Raw genomic sequence first — 20,917 nt, forward strand, 5'->3', positions numbered from 1 at the left:
GTAAAATGTATGTTCATATGTATGCCAGCATTGAAAGTTGATTCAAACAGGAAAATTAAATATTTGAACATTTTCACTAATCAACGTTCACAAACTTAGGTATGTACATGCATACATATGTATGTAGATGGCCCCCCAGGCCAGCTTTTCTATCCGCAAACCGCCAAAGCGCTGACCTACATTGCTTACTAATACCACCTTTTAGCTAAATGCATTCTTTATTTGCACGAAAAAAAACCAAAAGAAACGAACTTAAATTAATGCTCAAAAATGTTTTCAACATTTAGTAAGTTCAAAACCTAAACTTTCCCTCGGATAAATTACGAAAATTGCACAAATTGGTTTGGCCAAAAAAATAAAACAAATAAAAAATAAGGACGCTCACATGTTTGTACGAAATGTTCGAGTACAAGGAAAAAAAAGTTTTTTTTTTTTAACAAACTGCAAAGCGTGCAGGAAAAAGGGTAAATGCGACCGGTTGGTCAACATTTGTTGCGCTTCCAGGCATTTGCGCGCAAAAACTTCGACAAACAACCAAATTGGCCAAGGCTATGCAGCTGAAAAGGCGCTTGCAAAAACAACAGCGAAAGCGGCAACACTGGCAACTACACCAATAACAATAACTATTAAGAGCGCGTGCCCAAGTCTTTAACTGCAATAATTCGAGAAAAGCGCAGCAACTGTTTCATGTTGAAAGGGTAATATTGCCCGCTCAACCACGATAAATTTTTATTTTTTTGAACTGCTCACACAATTCACTACTTTTAGCTACATTTTCAATCAGTTTGTTACTAATCAGCTGGTGTTGCGTTAAATTATATATATTTAACAAATAAATTAAGATTTTTTGCAATGCCAATTATCAAATGGCCAGCTACAAAATAGTGCAAAAGCCTTTGAGAGTACTGCAATATGAAATAACCTATTCTCACCTTTGGGCGTGGTGGTTTAGTAGGAGGCGGTTAATACAAATCCTATCTAACCAATCTGTGAAAGGTGTTATTAAAAGTACATCTATATGTGTATGTAGAATGGGAGAAATTTGCTTTGCACCCCAGGCGGCATCAGAGACACCCCGAGACATTTCACCTATGGAAATATATGTACGTGAAAAGTGCTGCAGCTAAAAGTGCTCTACAACTTAGCTCGTTTTACCGGTTGAACAACGTACAAGCGTCATTCTTCCATTCTTGGAGTGGAGTACAGAAGCAGGGACTATCAGGTCCAGGATTTCGACCGCAATTTCGGAATTCAGCCTCCAGGCAATAGTGCCTGGGAAAATAATAATGTTCTAACCGATGGCGAAATCTCGATATTCACAAATTGCTCCTAAAATGAACATTCGAATGGGATCGGTCGTCCTCTCTCAGAAATTGTCTTTGAGATACAAACTCTCAGATTACTGCAGCTAGAATATATGCGATAGACATGACGAAAAAACTGGTGAGCCTGATCGATCTAGCTCCAGCTAAACTTGCGTTCGCTACTAAAACTCTAGATTCGGTTATGACTAATTCGATATGCGTTCATGAAACCCTGTGACACAGTGGTATTCCGGGAACTGAGAAACGGTCTAGTATGCTAGAAAGTCATCCAAGATAGGCTTAAGGCAAGCTGATAGACCGTAAATCCTCCCCTGCGACTTCTGCCTCTACAAGTTGTGAATATAGCCTTCTTTTGCCCGTATAACCAAGTTGATAAGTTACGTAGACACCTGTCAATTCAATGATAGGCTTTCACGATCCGGCAACAAACCAAAACTTAATAAGCCTTTGACATGAAAACCTAAAAATCTTTTTATATTGTTTTTTTTTGCGCAAAGTAAACAAAAGGTAAAATTTTCAACATATCGATGGCCCTGTGCATTAACGACTTAATTCAAATTAAAAAAAAACTGTTGCTTCTGTTAAGTCGCTCTTGCCTCTAATCCTTGCCTAATCCATTTCCATCCCTTACTAAAGTAAGCAGTAAAGATTGCTTAAATAAGTACTAAAGATTAGACATAGATACGGCAAGGATAAGAGCCACTTAACAGTAGTAACAGTTTTTATTTTTTTTAATTTTAATTGTGTCGTTATTGCACAGGACCATCGATATATTTTTTTCAGCAGAAGAACAAGTGATTTTTTTTTTAAGATTTGTCTCACTATTAGAAACCAAACTTACTATTCATCCCGCGAACATCTCAAAACCTGGCGATGCGTCCCGAGAATACGAAAAATGCCTCAAAAAAAATGCCGAAGAATCTCAAAAAGTTACACGCGTATTCCTTACACAGGAAAAAACAAAACATAGAGTCAAAATTTTTCTGAGGTTTTTTGACTACAAAATAACCGGTTTAATTTTGCATTTTATTTTTGCGTATTTTTTCAAATCAAATGCAAGATTTAAAAGAAATTTTGAACTGGAAAATGCCGAAATCTGCCAAAAGAAAATGGTAAACCTCCCGAAAGGTCATTAAAAATTCCGAAAAAAACCTCGAAAGATCCAGAAAATTAATACGCGAATAACTCTATAAAGTCTACATAGTTCCCGAAGTTTTGTGAAAATATTAAGAATTACAAAAACTTCCAAAACTCAAACATTCTGCGTGATTTTTTCCTTCCATTACAATGAAATATTATAATGGACTTCCGAAATATCTAACCACAATAGATCATAAAAACCCTATCCGATCCGAAAATGCCTTGAAACATCCCAAAAAGGTTAAGAAAATTCACGAAAAAATCGCGAAAAGTGTTATAAAACCCGGAAAAGTTAGCAGCATTTCCTTTCATCTATTTTCCGCTCTAAAAATTTTAGACTAACGTAGAATTTTATTTTTTCTTCAAACTAATAAAACTCAAATTTCTAAAAGTCATGAGAAAATGAGTTCTGCGCAGAATTTCTAATATTATCCTTGAAATAAAATTATTTTCTTAATTTTTTTTTTACATTGCCAGCAAGATCTCCAAGTATCTCCTTGGACCAAATATGTATTTTTATAGTGAATGAAAAAATTCAACATGCAACATTTCTAACTTTTACCATTGGGTTCAAATTACAGAATACTTACGTTTTAGCTAACCAAATATGCTGTAATCAAATACATATATTACGCACGCACACACAAAGAGGCACAGTTTCTTAGTTACTATAACTAAACACAAAAAATACCCTCAGATATAAAGCGTATAGCAACGGGCAAGTTTTCATAGTTCTTCAAGAAATTTTCAATGCATTGCATGGAAGCTTTACGAAGCCACCGGCAAGAAATCCCTGAGCTATATCCAGCACAACTGAAGAAACTTTAAAGTTCTTCATATTCGTAATATGTACTTGTGTGCATACCCGTACATATGTACTGCACATATGTATGTATGTTGTCAGTTCATTGAAAAAGGAGGCGGATACAAAGGAGACTTTTGCGGATGTAAATCGCATTTCATCTCAAATCTTTAAATAAACTTATTCAAAATAATTTTTGCTACAGCTCAAAATATCCTTATGCTTGACTTCTGCGCTTTTTTTTTTGATATCTGAGGAATCTATATATAATATGCGCCCATTTGTAGGGCATCAGCAAGACGCGTACGGCAAATTTAATAAGCTCGGCCATATGGGTAAGAAACGATTGCAAAGCAACAATTATTGCTTTGACTACGCGACGATCTTGAAATACGAAAGCTAGTTAGTGTATTAATGATCGTGGATGATTTTGTGAAATCGATGTTTTTTTTGTAAGAAGGCATATTTATGTTAATTTAACGAGTGGAATATCGTTTTGGCAGAATGTCTGGAAATGAGTTAAAATCTGAACAAAACTGCAATGAGAAACGTTCTGCTTTTCCCAATGCTTTTCGTTCTTCACTTATGCCGTTTTCGTTTCTACGAAAAATGTTGCCTTCCAAAGGCTAAAGAGAAGGTAACCTTTTTCGGGTGAATATGAAACTCATGATGAGGCTGATTATTTAAAGAGCATTCTTGAGATTTTTGTAATTTCAGGGGGAAAAGAGTTGAAATTATTTCAGAAAATTATATTTTTTAATTACAAAAAATAAATGCATATCTACATATATCCACATTTATACATATATTTATTTCCTTCTTTGTAGCACAAAAAGAGAAAGAGGAATACCAGTGTCCTTCAAGCATTGCGAATGGCAATTATGCCGATCCAGCCACCTGCAGACGATTCTATCAGGTATGTTTTAAATAAATTATTAAGTTTTAACTAGGCACATGAGTAACAACTAAAAATAATACTGCAGTTGTTGATAGTTGCAGTTCAATACTTCCATTTTAAATTTACAATAGGCACCCTAGACTCTAACATGGCAGTAGTTCTAAAATGAATATTTCATCTTTGTCAATATTTGTAGACTCATCAACGTGCATGGTGATGCATTAATTCTCTCCACAAATTTTGTCTGAATGTCCCCTGTCATTTCCTCAATGCGCCGAGTGACGATAGTAACCAAAAGAGCCACCAGCGCTATCCTTTTAATCGCAGCCTTGCCTATAAATTCAAGGCAAATGTCTTTGGAGCTAGCAGGATCACTTCTTCACCATACCACCAGCCATCAAATATGATGCTTTCAGTGCACTCGCATTTTTCGATGTGAAAATTGGTTTTGTCTTTCTTTTTCGTATTTTTCTTGTAAAATACTCTTAAGGCTTCTCTTTTAATGCATTATTCTTGGCCTCTAAGGGAAAAGCAGTTTTGAAGCTTTCATTGTATCATTAGAAATCCGGAAATCGTACTGTCAACTTCTGTACCCTCAAATAAACTTTCAATAGAACTTTGACTTATTTTGCTACTTTTGTGTAACGCATCATTAAATTGCATCACATAGCTGACTTGCAGCTAACCAGGATTGCATTAGGCTAAAATATTACCGTTAATGCTTACCGGCTGCGGTTGTTTGGTGGATAGTATCGTTGCCTGAGCATTGGCCCGATACCAGTTTAGCCCTTTAAGCATCATTTTGATGCGCTCTCTCTGCAAAATCTAAATATATATGTAACCAGTGACAAATGATCGTGACTATTATACAACTTAACATTTTCGACTTCTTTAAGAATTATTCTCTTTTTGATTTTTCGAATTAAGGCCACATATTCCTTGCGTTTTTGCAGGTTTTCGCTCATGTTTACTCCAGGTAGAGAATTTAATCCTTCAACAGATGCCCGAGCCTTTACCAATTCGTCAGCACTTTTATGTTCCTGTGGCTGGAAGAATATGTTCCTCTGACCCAGACGAGTAGAATATCCAAAGACTCGTCCGCCGAGCGAAGCGTATGTTTGCAATGTCTGATTAATTTTAAATTTATTATTGGTGATGCCTATGTCAGAAATGCTGCTAGGTTTTCTATGAAAATTCATTTATGCTTCTTGTACTCCTTCGTAAAAAGAAAATAATGTAAGTTATTTGAGTAGCCCACTTGTAAACATCCTTATGTGATTTTATAATAGTAAGCCATAAATTAAAGAAAAACGTCTACAACAACAAGTAAAATCCAAATTGTATCTTTTTTTATTATCTGAATAAATATTTTTTTATTGTTGGATAAAAAAGAGCCTAATAACATTAAAAAACAATATAGAAGTGTGGTAGTTTTTGCAAATTTTATATGTAACTTTTACATAGCTAGCTTTTTTTAGCTTTTCGCGTTTTCTCTTCCTTCCATGAAGATTGGTCTACTTCTTTTTTACGACGTCTTCCACTAGGCACCGAAACTACCACGTTTTCTTGCAGTTTTCTTAGATCATCAGAAGATGGAGACTTTTGAACTTGTATAAATACGTACAATAAATATTATAGCGACTTTTGAAAGCGTATATATACATATGTACAGTAAGTATTGTAGCGACTTTTGCTAGAGTAGCTAACATTTTATGCTATTTTTTTTTTTCACAATATATAAGGATTTTGCACTGTATTGTTAGTGGACATGAAACTCTCTTAAATACTGGTACGTTAACCACCAAAAACTAAAAATCGAAAAAATTTTATATAGAGCACTTTGCAAGTGGACTACTCATTTGTTCTTTCCCTGCAGCTCCGAAGATACATATATTTTTTTATTATTAAATAGGAAAACCTTTACTGAACTCATTGTTTTTTTATCAGAGAAACATTTTTTCCCACCGCAATTCGAACTATGTAACTACATATGTACATACCTATGTAGATCATGTTTGACAGCGGAAAACTCGTTTTGACACATACATACATACATACTTATGTCCGTATGCCGCATAAAATTTCTGTGTTTGCCAAAATGAAAAAATTCCATTGGTTCCTTAAATACTTCAATACTTGCATTTAGGAAACAATATCTGCTATGTCAGTTATTTAACTTTTCCAATTAAATTCCTTTTTTCAAAATCTAACTGCAATAAAACATTTTCTTAATTTTTATTCGAATCTACTTACATCCATAAAAATATTTAAACTCAATTTTCCATTTATTTTTAGTGCGTTGATGGCTACCCATACCTGAATCGTTGTCCATCCGGACTCTATTTTGACGATCTTCAAAAGTTCTGCACCTTCAAGGAAGAAGCTAAATGTGGGCCACTTCCAACAAGTAAGTGAAAGCAAAATAAATAAAACAAAAAATTTAAAATATTTTCTAAAATAAATTACAATATTCTACAACACACACACACACATGTGATCATAAATATTAAATTAAAGTAAATGCTTACAAAAAAAATCAAATCGAATCAAGTCGATTTATGCACTTACGAATTTATGTCAACTACGTTGGTATACATGCTTACATATACATGTACATACACTTAATAGCAGAAAGTAAGTAAATCCAAGAAAGTGTAAAAACAGCAGTAAAATATACAATAAATCATAATTGAGGCGACCAAGGTAGGCAGTAGTGTCTGTTACCGTATATGAATATGTATGTGAGTGTGCTTCAATGGAAAAGAGCCTTGGCACGAACATATACCGGATTGTGTAGCAGCTGCTCCTTTAATATGCATACAACATATATGTATGTATGTATATGTGAGCCATGTTAGCAAATTGCACCTTCCCACTCTCGCACTTTCTTGCGCCTAGCTGCAGCAAAGTCTTCCAAGTCGAAATATAATTTATTATGCATTTAATATGAAATTGGAAATTGGCCTCAGAGCAAATGGAAATTCGATTAGAGATGCAGCGGCTAAGACAAACATGAAAGAAAAACACCAACAAACATACGGAAGTGTATACATATATGTCTGTATGTATTTATCTACAGTAGGGTGGACCTTTTAAGGCGCCACGATAAGATGAGATCAGACCAGAGCAGATCAGATCAGATGAGGTGAGATGAGATTAGATGAGGTGAACTGAGGTGATCTCTATTTTTGTCTCTATTCTTTTTAGATCCGATCATTAGATCATGAAGAATTTAACCATAATCTGAAATTTTTCTATGAGAATTGGAGGCGGCTTTATTTTTTGTTTAAAAATTACTTTTTGTCTTTATCTTTTCTATTGAACTTTTTCCTTATCTTTATTTCTAACTTTATCTTCTACTTTATCTTTATTCTTTACCTATTTTTAACCGACTTCCAGTTCGTCGGAATGTTTTTTTTATTTTTTTATTTTTTATTTTTTTTTTGTATGTATGTTACCGCATAACTTTGAACCACGTCAACCGATTTCGATAATTCTTTTTGCATCAGAAAGGTAGTATCTCAGAGGTGGTCCCGTACTAATCTGGTTAAGATCCGTTCAGTGGATGATGAGATATATTTATATATTTTTTTTTTATATGAGAGTTGAAGTCGGTTTTTTTTTGCTAAAAATTACTTGTCATCATAAGCCTTTAATCCTTTCCTTCATCTGCATACTCATACTAATTTTTATCCTTATACTTATCGTGATCTCTCCATAAACTGCCGCTTAAGACATTTCTTTTATTTAGTATCAAGATTAAAGCATAGATTTAGCGGCCATTTCGCTCCCCAGCAATCCAACATGTTTAAATACTTTCCCCGCTAAAAACGTTTCATTTCAAGAACAAAAAATTTACTGAATGATTTGGGATTCACAATTTTGTATGGGAAAGCTTTCAATTAATTTATTCTAACAAGCAGCCTTCATGCACATATAAGATTGTGTGCATATGTAGCCATATACGCGCCTATATATATGACGAATTACTTATGTGAATACTTGAGTGTATGTACATACATATGTATGTGCTAGAAAGACAAATTGGCTGCTGAGCAAGAAGTAGGTGAAGCAAACACAATCCGAACTGTTTTATGTAGAGTACACCACAGCGTATACGTAACCACTTTAAATGGTAGGCCGCCGAAGTGCTGACGCTCAGACTTGCTATGTTTATATGTACCTACTACGTACACAAAAGCACACACACACACACACACACACACACACACATGTGTACAGCTTACTTGCACAGCAAATGGCTAAAATTTCTACCATCTAGAGGAGAAAGTTGTCGAAAGGGTTAAATACAACAATCACTTCAGGCCAGTGTGTTGTATAAGTGGATCGTATGGATGTTGGTGATTTCGTCGGTTAAGTACATAAGTGCAAGGGGCATTCGAAGGGATGACGGTAGATATGTAACGGCATACTTTAGAGTAAATGTCGCATAATTCATTTAAAGCCAAAGCCACACCAAAATACGCACAGCTTGTGAGATGATTTTATTGCCGATGAACATACGTACATATGAACGTAGCAGCGTACGTATGCACGAGCACGAGCAAGTATCCATGCCCAAGCACAAGAACGAATATGCGTACGTTTTTCACACACTTTAACAATGCAACGAACTTCATATCGTGTATATATGTATTTTTGTATGACTAAATGCTTACGAGCATCAACTGAAATTGCTATCCTGGATTTAGTCAAAATCTTGTATATCTCAGCAAAGTCTAAAATAAAATTCTCAGCTAAGAACGTTGCAATTGAGTCATAGAAAATGGAATATAGCAGAAAAGAGAAATGCAAAAATAGTACTCGTACATTATGGTGTCATGGAAAATGCAGCCAAGCACGCCGCTTTTGGCACGTCACTTAGAGGCGCAGTCATGGTAAAGGTGCACACATACATACATACATATAAACTTGCACCAAAGACCGAAATGCCATTGCTAAATGAGATGTCCAAATATAAAGGCGCCTATGTATGTGTAAAAGAAATGTTAAAGCAGCACATGTAGCTCTCATTCTAAAATATGCTTGGAATTCTTTTGAGCACTTGTCATTTGATTGCTAAAAGAAAAAGTCACCAAAGCGTAGAGCTGAAGTTTTTATGTACTCATACAGTTAGTACAGTGCGGCATTGGACATTTTACACGTTCACTTTATTATGATTATAGCGCTTACTATAAAACTTTCTTGCCATGTCAGGCGTATTTCCAGCAGTGAGTTTGTGGAAGCAATAATTCGCTGGCATATGCAAAAATCAAAATTAGAATTTAGATAAGAAGTTAGCAAGTGTTTGAAGCGCAAATGAAGTCATCTCAGCGGTTTGTGAGTTCGCCAAATTGAGTGATAAAAGAAAACCTGACGTGCTGAAAACTTTTTATATATAAACAGCTTTTATTAAAGGTTTAAATATTTACTCCGTCAAACTGTTTGCTTCACATATATTAGCGCGGGCCGAAAATCCCCTTTTTTAGAATTTCTATTGCAAATCACGAAAATTCGGTTCATTATACTCTAAAAAAATCTAAGCGAAAGATTAAAAAGGTTGGTCGATATCTTAGGCTCGCCCAGGACCATTACAGATAAATGGGATAAAAAAAAATTCTTAGATAGATTTTTATCGGGAGAAATTAAATTTCTTATATAATTAGTAATTTATAAATTATTTTTCACCCATAAATGAAAGGTAAAAAAAAACTTATAAATAAATTAATAATTTTTTTTATTAAAATTACCTTATCTTCGAAAGTATTAGACCTACATAATTTGTTGTAATGCCTTTTTTGTATAGCATTAAGTTTGCGATCGAATAAGCTAAGGAAAAAATTGTTTAAACACATTGAACTTAGATGGACTTGGACAAGCCTAAGATGTGTACCAAAAGTTTTCATCTTTCGCACAGCTTTTTTTTTTAAAACATAATGAACCATAATTTTGTTATTAGCAATAAAACGCTAACATATATGTAGAGGAAAATACGAGGTATGTGGACCACGTGCGGCTTCTATCATCAGAATGGTGATAGCTTTAATAGAAGATTGCCCTCGAATATCTATTGCACATTTTTATAATCTTCTGTAAACAAAAATATTTACTTGGCACTGTCAAATATTTTAATACAAGTAGTTAAGCAAATAAAATGGCAACAAGTGAACAGTTTGATAACATTTTGTACTATTTTTAGTATAACCTATTTGCAAACAATTTTAGAACACCATATTCTTATTGAATAGCCTACATTTAGCTTTCTGCAGCGATGCAGTCGGTTTGACCACACCTCAATTGCAGTACGCACCCCCATACAATGGGAAATGTCCCAATGCTCGGACAGGGACGCAGTTCAAATACACAGTATTAGAATGTCGAATAGTGGAAGCCATAGCCTCCAAAATGGATCAAAATTTATAGTCCAATCGACTGAGTTCAGGGCTACATGATAACCAACCAGCCGTGGAAATTATGTTCGGAGCATAGTTGTGTGTGGCAACTTAGCCTTATGAGCAGGAGCGGAGTCTTGTTGAAACTTTCACAGAAGTTGGGTGGTGGTCCTGTTGAACCCTCTGAACAATTTCGGATGTAGGTGGGAGCATACTTGCTACCATTTTCATAATATTCATTTCCCGGGAAACAATCCTTGGATTGCAATTCCCTATGGATTAAATCGCTTTTGACATATTTCGCCGTTTCCATAGCTGCAGTTTTGAAGTCTACTTACGACAACACGAATTTCGAACGAACCTCATTCCATGATTGGAAACAAGTTACGAGGGAGGCTGAATATCTTTGAGCCTAAGAAATTCAAATAGCTGATATAAATGTATAAAAAAATTTATTTTTCTTAGTAATCTCCGTCTACTTCAATGTACTTCTTACATTCATCAAAAGGGCTTTTAACCCAATGAGAAATGATTCGTCGCCTTTGTCTTCGAATTGCTCATCTACTGCCGCCTTCATTTCTTCTTCACTTGAAAATTTTTGTCCTCCGAGATTTTTCTTTGAATTGAAGAACAGCAAGTAATCGAGAAGGGTTAATTCTATGCTGTTTGGCGGGCGGTTTATTTTTTCAAATCCAATATCGGCCGAGGCACGCCTTGCTACTTGCATTGTATTGCAAAAACAGGACTCCTTTGCTCTCTCCGTTTCTTGACAATCACTTTACACACTTTTATCAACAATGTGGCATGATAGTCTCCGTTTTTTCTTATCCTCCATTACAAGGAATATTAACAGTAAGTTTAAATCTGCACGCAGCATCTCACTACGGCTAAGTAAACGGCAAGAATTCGGCATATTATATGCGGAATTGATATTAAGCTCGTCAAGGTGGTATGCTTCTCTTCAACTCACGTGATTTGTAATTGATTGAACACCTTAACGGGAAATCTTGCACAAGATGTACGGTCAGCATCTAGAGGGATCCGATGGATTAATACTTCTATTAAATGGAACAATTTAAGGTGGTGGGGTTGTCTCAATGAAAAACGCGGGAAACCTAGCAACGAAGCTTCGCGACCATTTACTGGCTCATAAAAAATCGATACTTGTATGACACAATGTGGAGTGATGCAAATTTTTTTGCAGGCAGAGAGCTATGAGGAAGTTTTCTTACCTTTGCTGAGGGCACACTATGTACATTCCTGATATTCCGGAGGCAAAGTGCTGTACCACTCTTATTACTGAAGCCGGTCTTAAGCATTGTAGAATATTTACTGAAGGCAACACAAATCGCATGGGAGCAGGATATAAATTCTATATTGGAAGCTAATCAGAAACACGGAGGCCCCTGATAGCCACGCTGAATTTAAGGAATTGAAAAGCCATCTAACTGATTGCAAACTAGTTCGGTAATGCAGGCCCAGCTGAGTAGCTGCTGTCATTGCGCAGACGGAAGCACAAACGATTTCTTAGATTTATAGTTGGTCACTTTCCGTGACTATCTCTCCGTCTTCTCTGCCTCTTTCCTTAGTGTTTTTTAGTGTGTTCAGAAGTTTTTACTTAGGTCTCAGTGCATTCCATTTAAACCTCACATATAATAATCTCCTGTTCAAGTACTGAGTTGATTAATTGCATGTGTATGAACACTTATGTAAATGTGAAAACCACTCTACACAGCAAATTTTCCGATTGTCTTTGCTTTTCTGCAAAGGTAAAGTAAAAGTTTCTCAAACAAAGAATTACGAACTTTTTAGCCTTTATTTGGAGTTCCTAATGCGTGTCTCTGTTAATATTCAGTCTGTTTTAATTCTTTAAATAGAACAAAAGCTTAAAACCGCTTGAGTCAATTAATATCCCAGAGCACCAAGCTGACAGCGAACATCTGCGATTTTCCAGTGAATATTTCTAATCAGTATATGCAGCGTTTTAGACAACAAAGCTAATTTACTTATGCTAACGAAGACAATTTCACTACGCACTTTCGCCTCAGCGACCCTGCGCACTAATAGAACTTTTCAAAACGAAACCAAAAAAAAAAAAGTAAATTTTACAAATTTATGCAAAAACTCGAAAAAGACTTACCCCACAGCAGCATGCTAAAATTTTTCGCAGAAAGTTTGTTAACTGTTTTCAATTTCACAATTCAATGCACACGCTTCGCACGCATCAAAATTCGGGAAGTAGAGGAAACTTCGTTCGGTGCCTTCGATCTAATACAACTGAGGCAAACTTTTATTTCACACCAGAGACTAAATTCAATGCATAAACTCTTGCGAAATTGCTTCCAGGCACATATGGCACTGCTGCGGTTGCAGCGATTTTAGTCGAGTATATGTAGAAGAAACTTATTGCATATTTTCGAAAATACGAAAGGAATTAGAGAAACTAATATTATCTCTAATGATCTTGAAAGTTTGTAAGTAAACTTAGTTGGATTTTTTTAGTTAAATCTGTGTTTGAAATTTTTAGTTTTTTTTTTTGTATAGCGAACGAAATAGAGAGCGAATGCTGTGACTCACTTAAGGCTGTATGTTATTTCTTTGTACGAAGAGCTTTTAAGAGCATTGTTTTGCTTTCATTGCCTTCAAGATTTCAACTATGCAATACCTACTTAGAGCTGTAATCACTTGTTTTTGCTAAAACTATTTGCGATGGCGGTGGTTGATATTTCATCAAAAGGAATAGAACTAACGATCAAATTTTAAATTCTCCTTTTCTTGATCTGAGTTGATCGCTTACATTTTGTTTAAGAAAAAACAAATAGAATTGAAAAAGGCATTACTTGGAGCACGATTTGTCGTTTACAAAGGAATTTCAACTACTGGTTCCATCTGATTTTTTCCCACAATGGGAAAATCATAATTTCTACCAGAAAATTCAAATGGCATCTAAATAAAAAGCCTTATTGAATTCTTGTGGAATACTGAATTTCTAGAAGTTCTGGCACAAATATTGTATATATTTAACAACAGATGAATATCAAACTAAGCTACCCAGTCGGAACAGTAGTAATGCATTACATGCGTGATAAATAATAAAATGTTTTTATGAGTTCTCGATTATATTATTGCTAACTATGTAATAAGCATTCTAATGTATTCAAAAAGTTCCAAAAATTTCACATAAAACACATTCATTTCTCGATACTAGGTAATGCAAAATTGAATGCCCCACTTTTCTTAGGGCATCGCCCTGGGAAAAAAAAAATGCATTTTCGAATGTGAAAAGGGTTGTTTTACTGATTATTTTTTCGATTACTATACATTACATTTTTCCACTGGGTACATACACATACATTTAGCCAAAACGTACCATGAAGCTAGTATTGCATATAACTTCGTCGTTAACAAGGCAACACAAAATTTTATTTTTTCTTATTATTTGTGAAACTACACATGCTTTGAATTTGCTTGCTTTTGATAACGATATATATGTATATACATATATGGTCCTAGGTGTGTACGTATCATGCTTATACATATGAAAAGTCATACCAATTTCCATCTATGACCCAGCTTTTCACGTACGAATACTACAAATCTACAAATTCTTTTCCATGTCAACACTGAGCATTTTTAATCCTTTACAATAGCTAAAACTAGCATACGATTTCTTAGTTAAACATGCATGCGCTCATGTACTACATAGATACATATGTACATATATATACTCGTACATGCTACATATGGTTACAAGTACTTGCTACATAGAAATGAAATTTAACTGAATTCATTCTCTTTGTACGCTTGTATTTACGAGTACAATATGTATATCCTCTTAACTAAATACGCCGATGATTGCTTGAGTTATCACATGTCAGTGGCTGACTTTTAGGCTTTATCACAAATTTATCTATGTTGCAAACGTATTAAGTATTTCATTGTTTTCCAAGTATATACATTAGGGTGGTCGAAAAATTCAATGAAAAAGTAAAGTCGGAATTTTTATGCTCTCACGGCCTAGGAGTGTTCTATACCGAAAAAAAGTATACCCTTAGTTTTTTATTTTGAAATTAAAAAAATATTTAGAGGTCGCTCAAAGCGCACCAAGTTTTCCATGTATTTTATATGGGGAGAAAACAACTTTTCGTAGAAGAGTTAAAAATCAATACTTTTCTACCAGAAAACTCTGTTTATTTGCAGGAGATTCCCAATAATAATACCCATTTGTTTATTTAACAATTTTTTCACCGCAACTGTAATTTATAGGTCCGCCAAAAACCCACAAAACCCCCGAAAAATGCTATGGGCGACCAATAAAAAAGCGTTAGTATTAAAAAATGGTTAAATAAACAATTCGGTATTATTATTGAAAGAATCCTGAAGAGAACCAGATTTTTTCGATCGAAAAATATTGATTTTCAACAATTCTAAACCATTTCTACGAAAATTTTTATTTTTCCCATATAAAAATACATGGAAAACTTTGAGCGCTCTGAGCCACCTCTAAATATTTTTTGATTTCAAAATAAAAAAAATAGGGGTATACTTTTTTTCGATATAGAACAATCCTAGGGGGTGAGAGCATTACAATTCCGACTTTGCTGTTTTTGGACCACCCCAATGTACATACATATTAGATGTATGTATGAATGTGTGCAAGTTAGACATCACATGTTTGTCATCTATACATGTCTGTCCAACATTGTTGCTCGACATCTACTGTGCAGGCTGTCGTAAACTGTAACAATGTACTAGAAATCAGCTTTCACTTAAATTGCATCTTATTCGTAGAGCGACTAACAGTTTATGACTTCGATTTGATTACAAAGAGAAGCAAAAATAAATATACCGTAGACCGGGTATGATTCTTATTTGTGAATGATTAGTTAAGGGACATATGGCTGATTCTATTTCAATTCATGCAGGGTGAATGGGTTCAAAATTCGAAATCAAGTCTAATATGATTTTTCATGTTTTTTAGGGCAAATAAAGAGACACGTGTTTTTTTGTTCTGCGAAAAAAAATCCCTGACTAAAACTATGTTCACATTACAGCATAAATTACTTTGTTTCGATCAAATTACTTTACATAAACCAAGTACATTCACATTTTCTTTCATAATTTCTATAGCACGCGTACGTAGGTACGTGTGGTTTGTAGTTGATCTCAAAAAACAAATGGTTGCATACTTTTAGGCATTTTTTCAAACTTCCTCAACAGTGGGGGTTAAATAAATGAAAAATCTTTTTTTTTTCTTCAGTTGGTTCTTGATTTATGATAAATTAGCTCATTTCTATTTAATTTGTTGACAGATTTTACAAAGCGAAATTTCTTGGTTTCAGCATGATTCGCTTAATTAATTACAAATGAGCCGTAATTACGATAATGTGAATATGCTTTTACGAGCATTGGAAAATTTTAGGGCAAACTGTGGTTTTAGAGAAAAACGGCTGACAATTTTTTTTCAAATCTCTCTAGTTTGTTCAAAAATCAAATTTCTTCAATTCGGTTTTATTGATCGTAGAAGTGCTTTTGAAGCTCTATATTTGCATACTCACCCTGCATGAATTGAAATAGAATCATCCATATGTATGTTGTTCCACCAAAAAAAAAAAACCTTTATTTTCTATCAAGAAGTATTTTTCCGACTTCCAGGGAGCTGTAGATGGCATAAGCTGTGTTCTCATTATTAGAGTCTATAAGCTTCGAAGCAGTTTTCGATCCTATCTAGGCCAAATTTTCCTGCAAATCACACGTGTCGCATCTAGAATCGCTCACCTCCTCCACTCACTATGCCATTAAGTTCGGAATTATTGCTACCAGGTGGAGTGCAATAACTTTTCACCTACTTCCGGGAAACCTCCTAAGAGAAATTTTATGCAAAACCTAAGTTTGAATACACAGCACCGTGCTGTCCGGTAAAAAATTTAGATTTGTGCAGAATAAAAGCGTGTCTCGGCTCCCATTGAGATGAGTCTTTTCAAAGCGTCATTTGAAGGTGATATTGGATGAAGATTGGTCGCTTCAATAAGGTCAGACCGCCGTACCTTCATATCGGATAACTGGTTTAATAACCGCTGTGTAAATCCAGCGGCAAATTCTTGGCTTCCTCCTTCCAGCTCAGTTTCTGATCTAGGATAATATCTCAGAATTAATTTTTGTTTTAGGCTTGTCTATCTCCGGTGGAGTGTTCGATTTTTAGGACGTGTCAAAAAGTCGTTGATGCGTTTATCGACATGTTAATCTATATTATTATCAATATTTTAATCGATATTATTATCAATACGTTTATTATTTATCGATGTTACTTTTGATTTTTTTTTATATCTCTGTCTATATCCATATGTATTTACAGACACATATATTTACAGATATGTTACTTGAATAATATTTCGACGGTTTTTCTAGTTTTTAAGAGCCTTGGAGAGGTATTCTAACCTAGCACGTGGTTTAACTTCTAAGGTATAAAATAACTTACCGGAAAATCTCCTGGTCCTTTTAGTTCCAAAACCAAAACGTGATTAAAATTTTTTTTTACTTTGAAGGTCTTTGGAGAACTTTGTCAGCACTTGGAATATATTCGATATATTCCAGTTTGTCGATTAATAAACATTGATAGTTCGATGAATCTCAAAAACACTAAAATCCGATAACCCAACTTATTTCGATAACTGCACGTTTCGATGGCTCGATAAGTTTCGATAACTCAAAAATGTATACATCTTGATATAAATCGATAATTCGATAAACTTTGGATGCCTCTATAAATTTCAATAGTTCGGTTAATTTTGGTAGCTCCATATTTTTGGAGAGCTATTGATAAATTTCAATAACTCGTTAAACTTTGGTAACTTGATAAAATCCGATAAGCAGTGATATCTCAATAAGCCTATATAACCTTGAAATTTCGGAAACTAGTTGTTTTTGATAATTGCAAAAACTTCGAATCGATAAATCAACAAATCTCCAATTACTCAATAAATTGAAAGAACTCGATGCATTATGATAACTAGATAAATTTTGTTAACTCTATAAATAATGATAATTCAATAAATATCAATAACTTGATAAATTTTGTTAACTTGACAAATTTCCACAATCTAATATGTACATTTTTTAGCTCGACAACTATGTTTCTATGTCTAGACATTTCTACAACTCAATAAACATTGATCAATATGAATAATTCGACACGTTCCATAACTCAATAAACATGGATAACTCGATACATTTCCATAACTATAAATTTCGATGGTTCGATAAATAACTTTCGATAAATAAATTTTGTATGACTTTTCTTACCCTTTCAGTTACCCTAATTCTTATGTATTTCTTATCCTTTTCATTTTCATCTTTATCTTCAACTTTGCCTTCACTTTTTTTGTCTTAATCGTTTTCATCATTTGTAAAGTTTAATTTCAAATATGAAGTAAAACAAAGTGCGAAAACAACTAAAACTTTACAGGTTGCAACAACAACTATACACAAATACAGAGATCTTTAAACGACGAGTTTGGACGTAATTATCCACCAATTTTGAAACCATAAAAACTCTCCTCATCTACAGAAAAATAACTTTCCAATGGTGGTGGTGGTGTGAAATCGGTTCGGTAGAACCGCCAAACGAAGGGGGATTTAGATTTAAGAAGTTAAGATCGCTATGTGATTTGGACTCACGTGCGTTACTCTATTTTCCATTCTATTTTCTGTCTTCATATAAAACTACCTAATGCGTGCGAATCGTGTAAACTTGCATTATAAAGTAAGTAAATAGAAAAAATACAAAAGCCGTAGGCTTATACCCAGAACCCATCTTTACGGTATAAAGCAATCACTTTCTATTTTGCACTATCAATGCAATCTACTTAACTGCTGAGGCTCAATAAATTCAGGTGTTAAGTACAAAAACAACTACGTATAACTGCAGCAGTAAAAGCTTCAGTGAAATCAGCGTCGACAATCCCTGCAGCCAGGGGCGCATACAGAATATTTTTATTTTTCAAAGTTAAAGTTTCAACTAAGTCACAGCTCTAGTATGGCCTTATAACAATAAGCATTACAATGATCGCTGGAATGAGCTTTATGAAATTTACAAACTATCAAAAGGAAAGTGATGAAGAGCAGGGTACAGAACTTGCAACTTGATAGTAACTAGATAGCCACAAGAACTCAATCGCTTCGAAAAAATGTATGCAAAATATTTTATTAGATGCCTACGTCACTTAAAGTTTTTAATTTAATTTTACGCTATGCGTTTTAAAAATTGTCGGGGAGTTTCAACCCTAAAGCCAAACTTCCTCCCCCTTGTATGCGCCCATAACTGCAGCTAAAAGGACAACTGCAATGACCTGCAAATGCAACCGGCATTAGGTCATTTGTCTAAGAGTATTTGTAGAAATTCATGTGCATGAATACACAACAGATATGTACAACGGTAAATGTGTTTAACAAATCAAGATATGGATGTATTTTGCTTAACTGCATTTCACTGGGTCAAAGTGGCATATGCTTTTACTGGTATCAATATGTTTTTTCACATATACATACGTACGCTCACCTTCAACCTTCTCCGCTACCAGCAGAGACCTACGAGGCCGGGCGTTGGCTGCAGACATATTTACTACTGCATACAGCTACATATATGCAGCTGACTTTATTTTCATGCATAATTCAAGAAAGTGCTGCAGCTTTCACTTAACGAAATGCCATTGCAATCATTACAAGCAAAACAATAACAATCAATGCGTTGCGTTTGTAAAATGTACTAGGATGTTATGCATATGTACTAGGGATGTTAATCCCGGGATCCCGGCCTTTGTTAGGTGCCGAAAATCCCGGGATTTTCGGGATTTGTAATTTGCGCTGATGGCAATAATAGAAACTCCCTTTCTTGACCAGTATTGGCTATATTTATTTTTCTTTATTTAGTAATTAATATTTTTTTATAAATGTTTAATACATTATACATACAACAACCTGCGATTGTCAATTTTACACAAAAAAATCAATATATTCGCGAAACCATGGGCCAAATATAGTAAAATTGCGTTTTTAGTTTAGTTTTAGTAGTTAGTCAGTAATTCAAAAATTATTTAAAAAATTCAGTGAAATGTGCTTAGAGAATAAGTATGGATATCAAATTAAAGAGGAAATACTTTAGAATTTAAACTGATTTAAGCTTTTGGTGCAGAAGGACTGGTAAGTATTGAAAATGTCCTTTTAAAATTTATCCTTGAAATTTCGCAATATTTGTTTTTGAAAAAATTATATGTTAAGAACTTATATAAACTCAATAACATCCTCAAATCTCACCCTTCTAACTTTATCAGCTTAAAAAATTACCTATTCTTCCTTGTGAATCCAAAAAAATTTAGTTTTCTTAAATTATAAAGAAATTTCCTCTTTCATTTGGTACCCATTTTTTTATTCTACATTGCATTGACTTTTTGAAATGATTTTTGGAATTAATCATATCTTTGAAATTACAAAGTCCTTTAAAATAAATCCTGACGTCAGAGAAAAAAAAAAATAAAAACGCCACTTTAAATAAAAAAGTAGGTTTCAAACACATTAATTTATTATTTATTTTATGGTAGGAGAGATAGAAGCAATTTTTTCGATTTAAGTTGTTGAAAAGTAATGAATATCTAAATCCCGGGATCGTAAAAACCGAAAAAATTAACATCCCTATATGTACACATTTATTTCCAGGAAACATTGATTACAACGATTTTATTGGAATCTCTGTGGCAATGCGTATGAAGCAAGCAATAAAAATGAAATAATAATTAAAAATACTTGCATGAATTAACTCTCTGCAAATTCCAAAACATCAATTAGTTCAACACAAAAATTGCTTAAAAACTGCGTTGGCATGGTTCTCTTCTTACTTACAGAGTGATTCATCGTAAAGATCGTTGCTGTTCTGATTTCTTAGTTTCAATTACGAAAATAGTAGCGTGTCGTAAAATTTCTTAAACGTTCAATGCTATTTAGCAGCCATATCTTCCTACATTTATTATATTGCAGCAGTCAAGCATGCAACATTTGCAACTTATTTGTATCGAATTGTTATAACTTTCGCTGTGTATCGGGTGTGTGTGTGTGTGTGTTAGTGCGCTTGCCATGTTTGAGTTATTGTTTAATTTCTGCTATGCATCCTGTTTGCACTGAAGTTGGTATTCAATTTAATTTCTTGCCATTCTTCTTTCACAAATTGCAGCACCGTCACCAGCGACAGAGACCCCAGCTGATACAGCGCAACGTTGTAATACGGACGAGTGTCAATTGCCATATTGCTTCTGCTCGAAGGATGGCACACAAATTCCAGGTGGTCTAGAGGCGGAAAAGGTAAGTGAAA

The 20,917-nt window shown here is 34.3% G+C and overlaps 1 protein-coding gene across 1 annotated transcript in view; it reads left to right on the forward strand.

Annotated features, from left to right (window-relative positions):
- Nucleotides 1-4,094: 4,094 nt before the first annotated feature.
- LOC118752349 (chitin deacetylase 1-like) overlaps nucleotides 4,095-20,917 on the forward strand; it is a gene marked incomplete at both ends in the record, with an annotated part of 29,121 nt that continues 12,298 nt past the window's right edge. Inside the window, 3 exons of the mRNA XM_036487225.1 lie at nucleotides 4,095-4,183; nucleotides 6,461-6,572; nucleotides 20,780-20,907. Of these exons, the coding sequence (XP_036343118.1) occupies nucleotides 4,095-4,183; nucleotides 6,461-6,572; nucleotides 20,780-20,907 (329 nt within the window). The remainder of the gene's footprint in view (nucleotides 4,184-6,460; nucleotides 6,573-20,779; nucleotides 20,908-20,917) is intronic.

This window comes from Rhagoletis pomonella, unplaced genomic scaffold, assembly GCF_013731165.1.
Source record: "Rhagoletis pomonella isolate Grant_MI unplaced genomic scaffold, Rhpom_1.0 Rhpom_scaffold_01413, whole genome shotgun sequence".
Taxonomy (NCBI): domain Eukaryota; kingdom Metazoa; phylum Arthropoda; class Insecta; order Diptera; family Tephritidae; genus Rhagoletis; species Rhagoletis pomonella.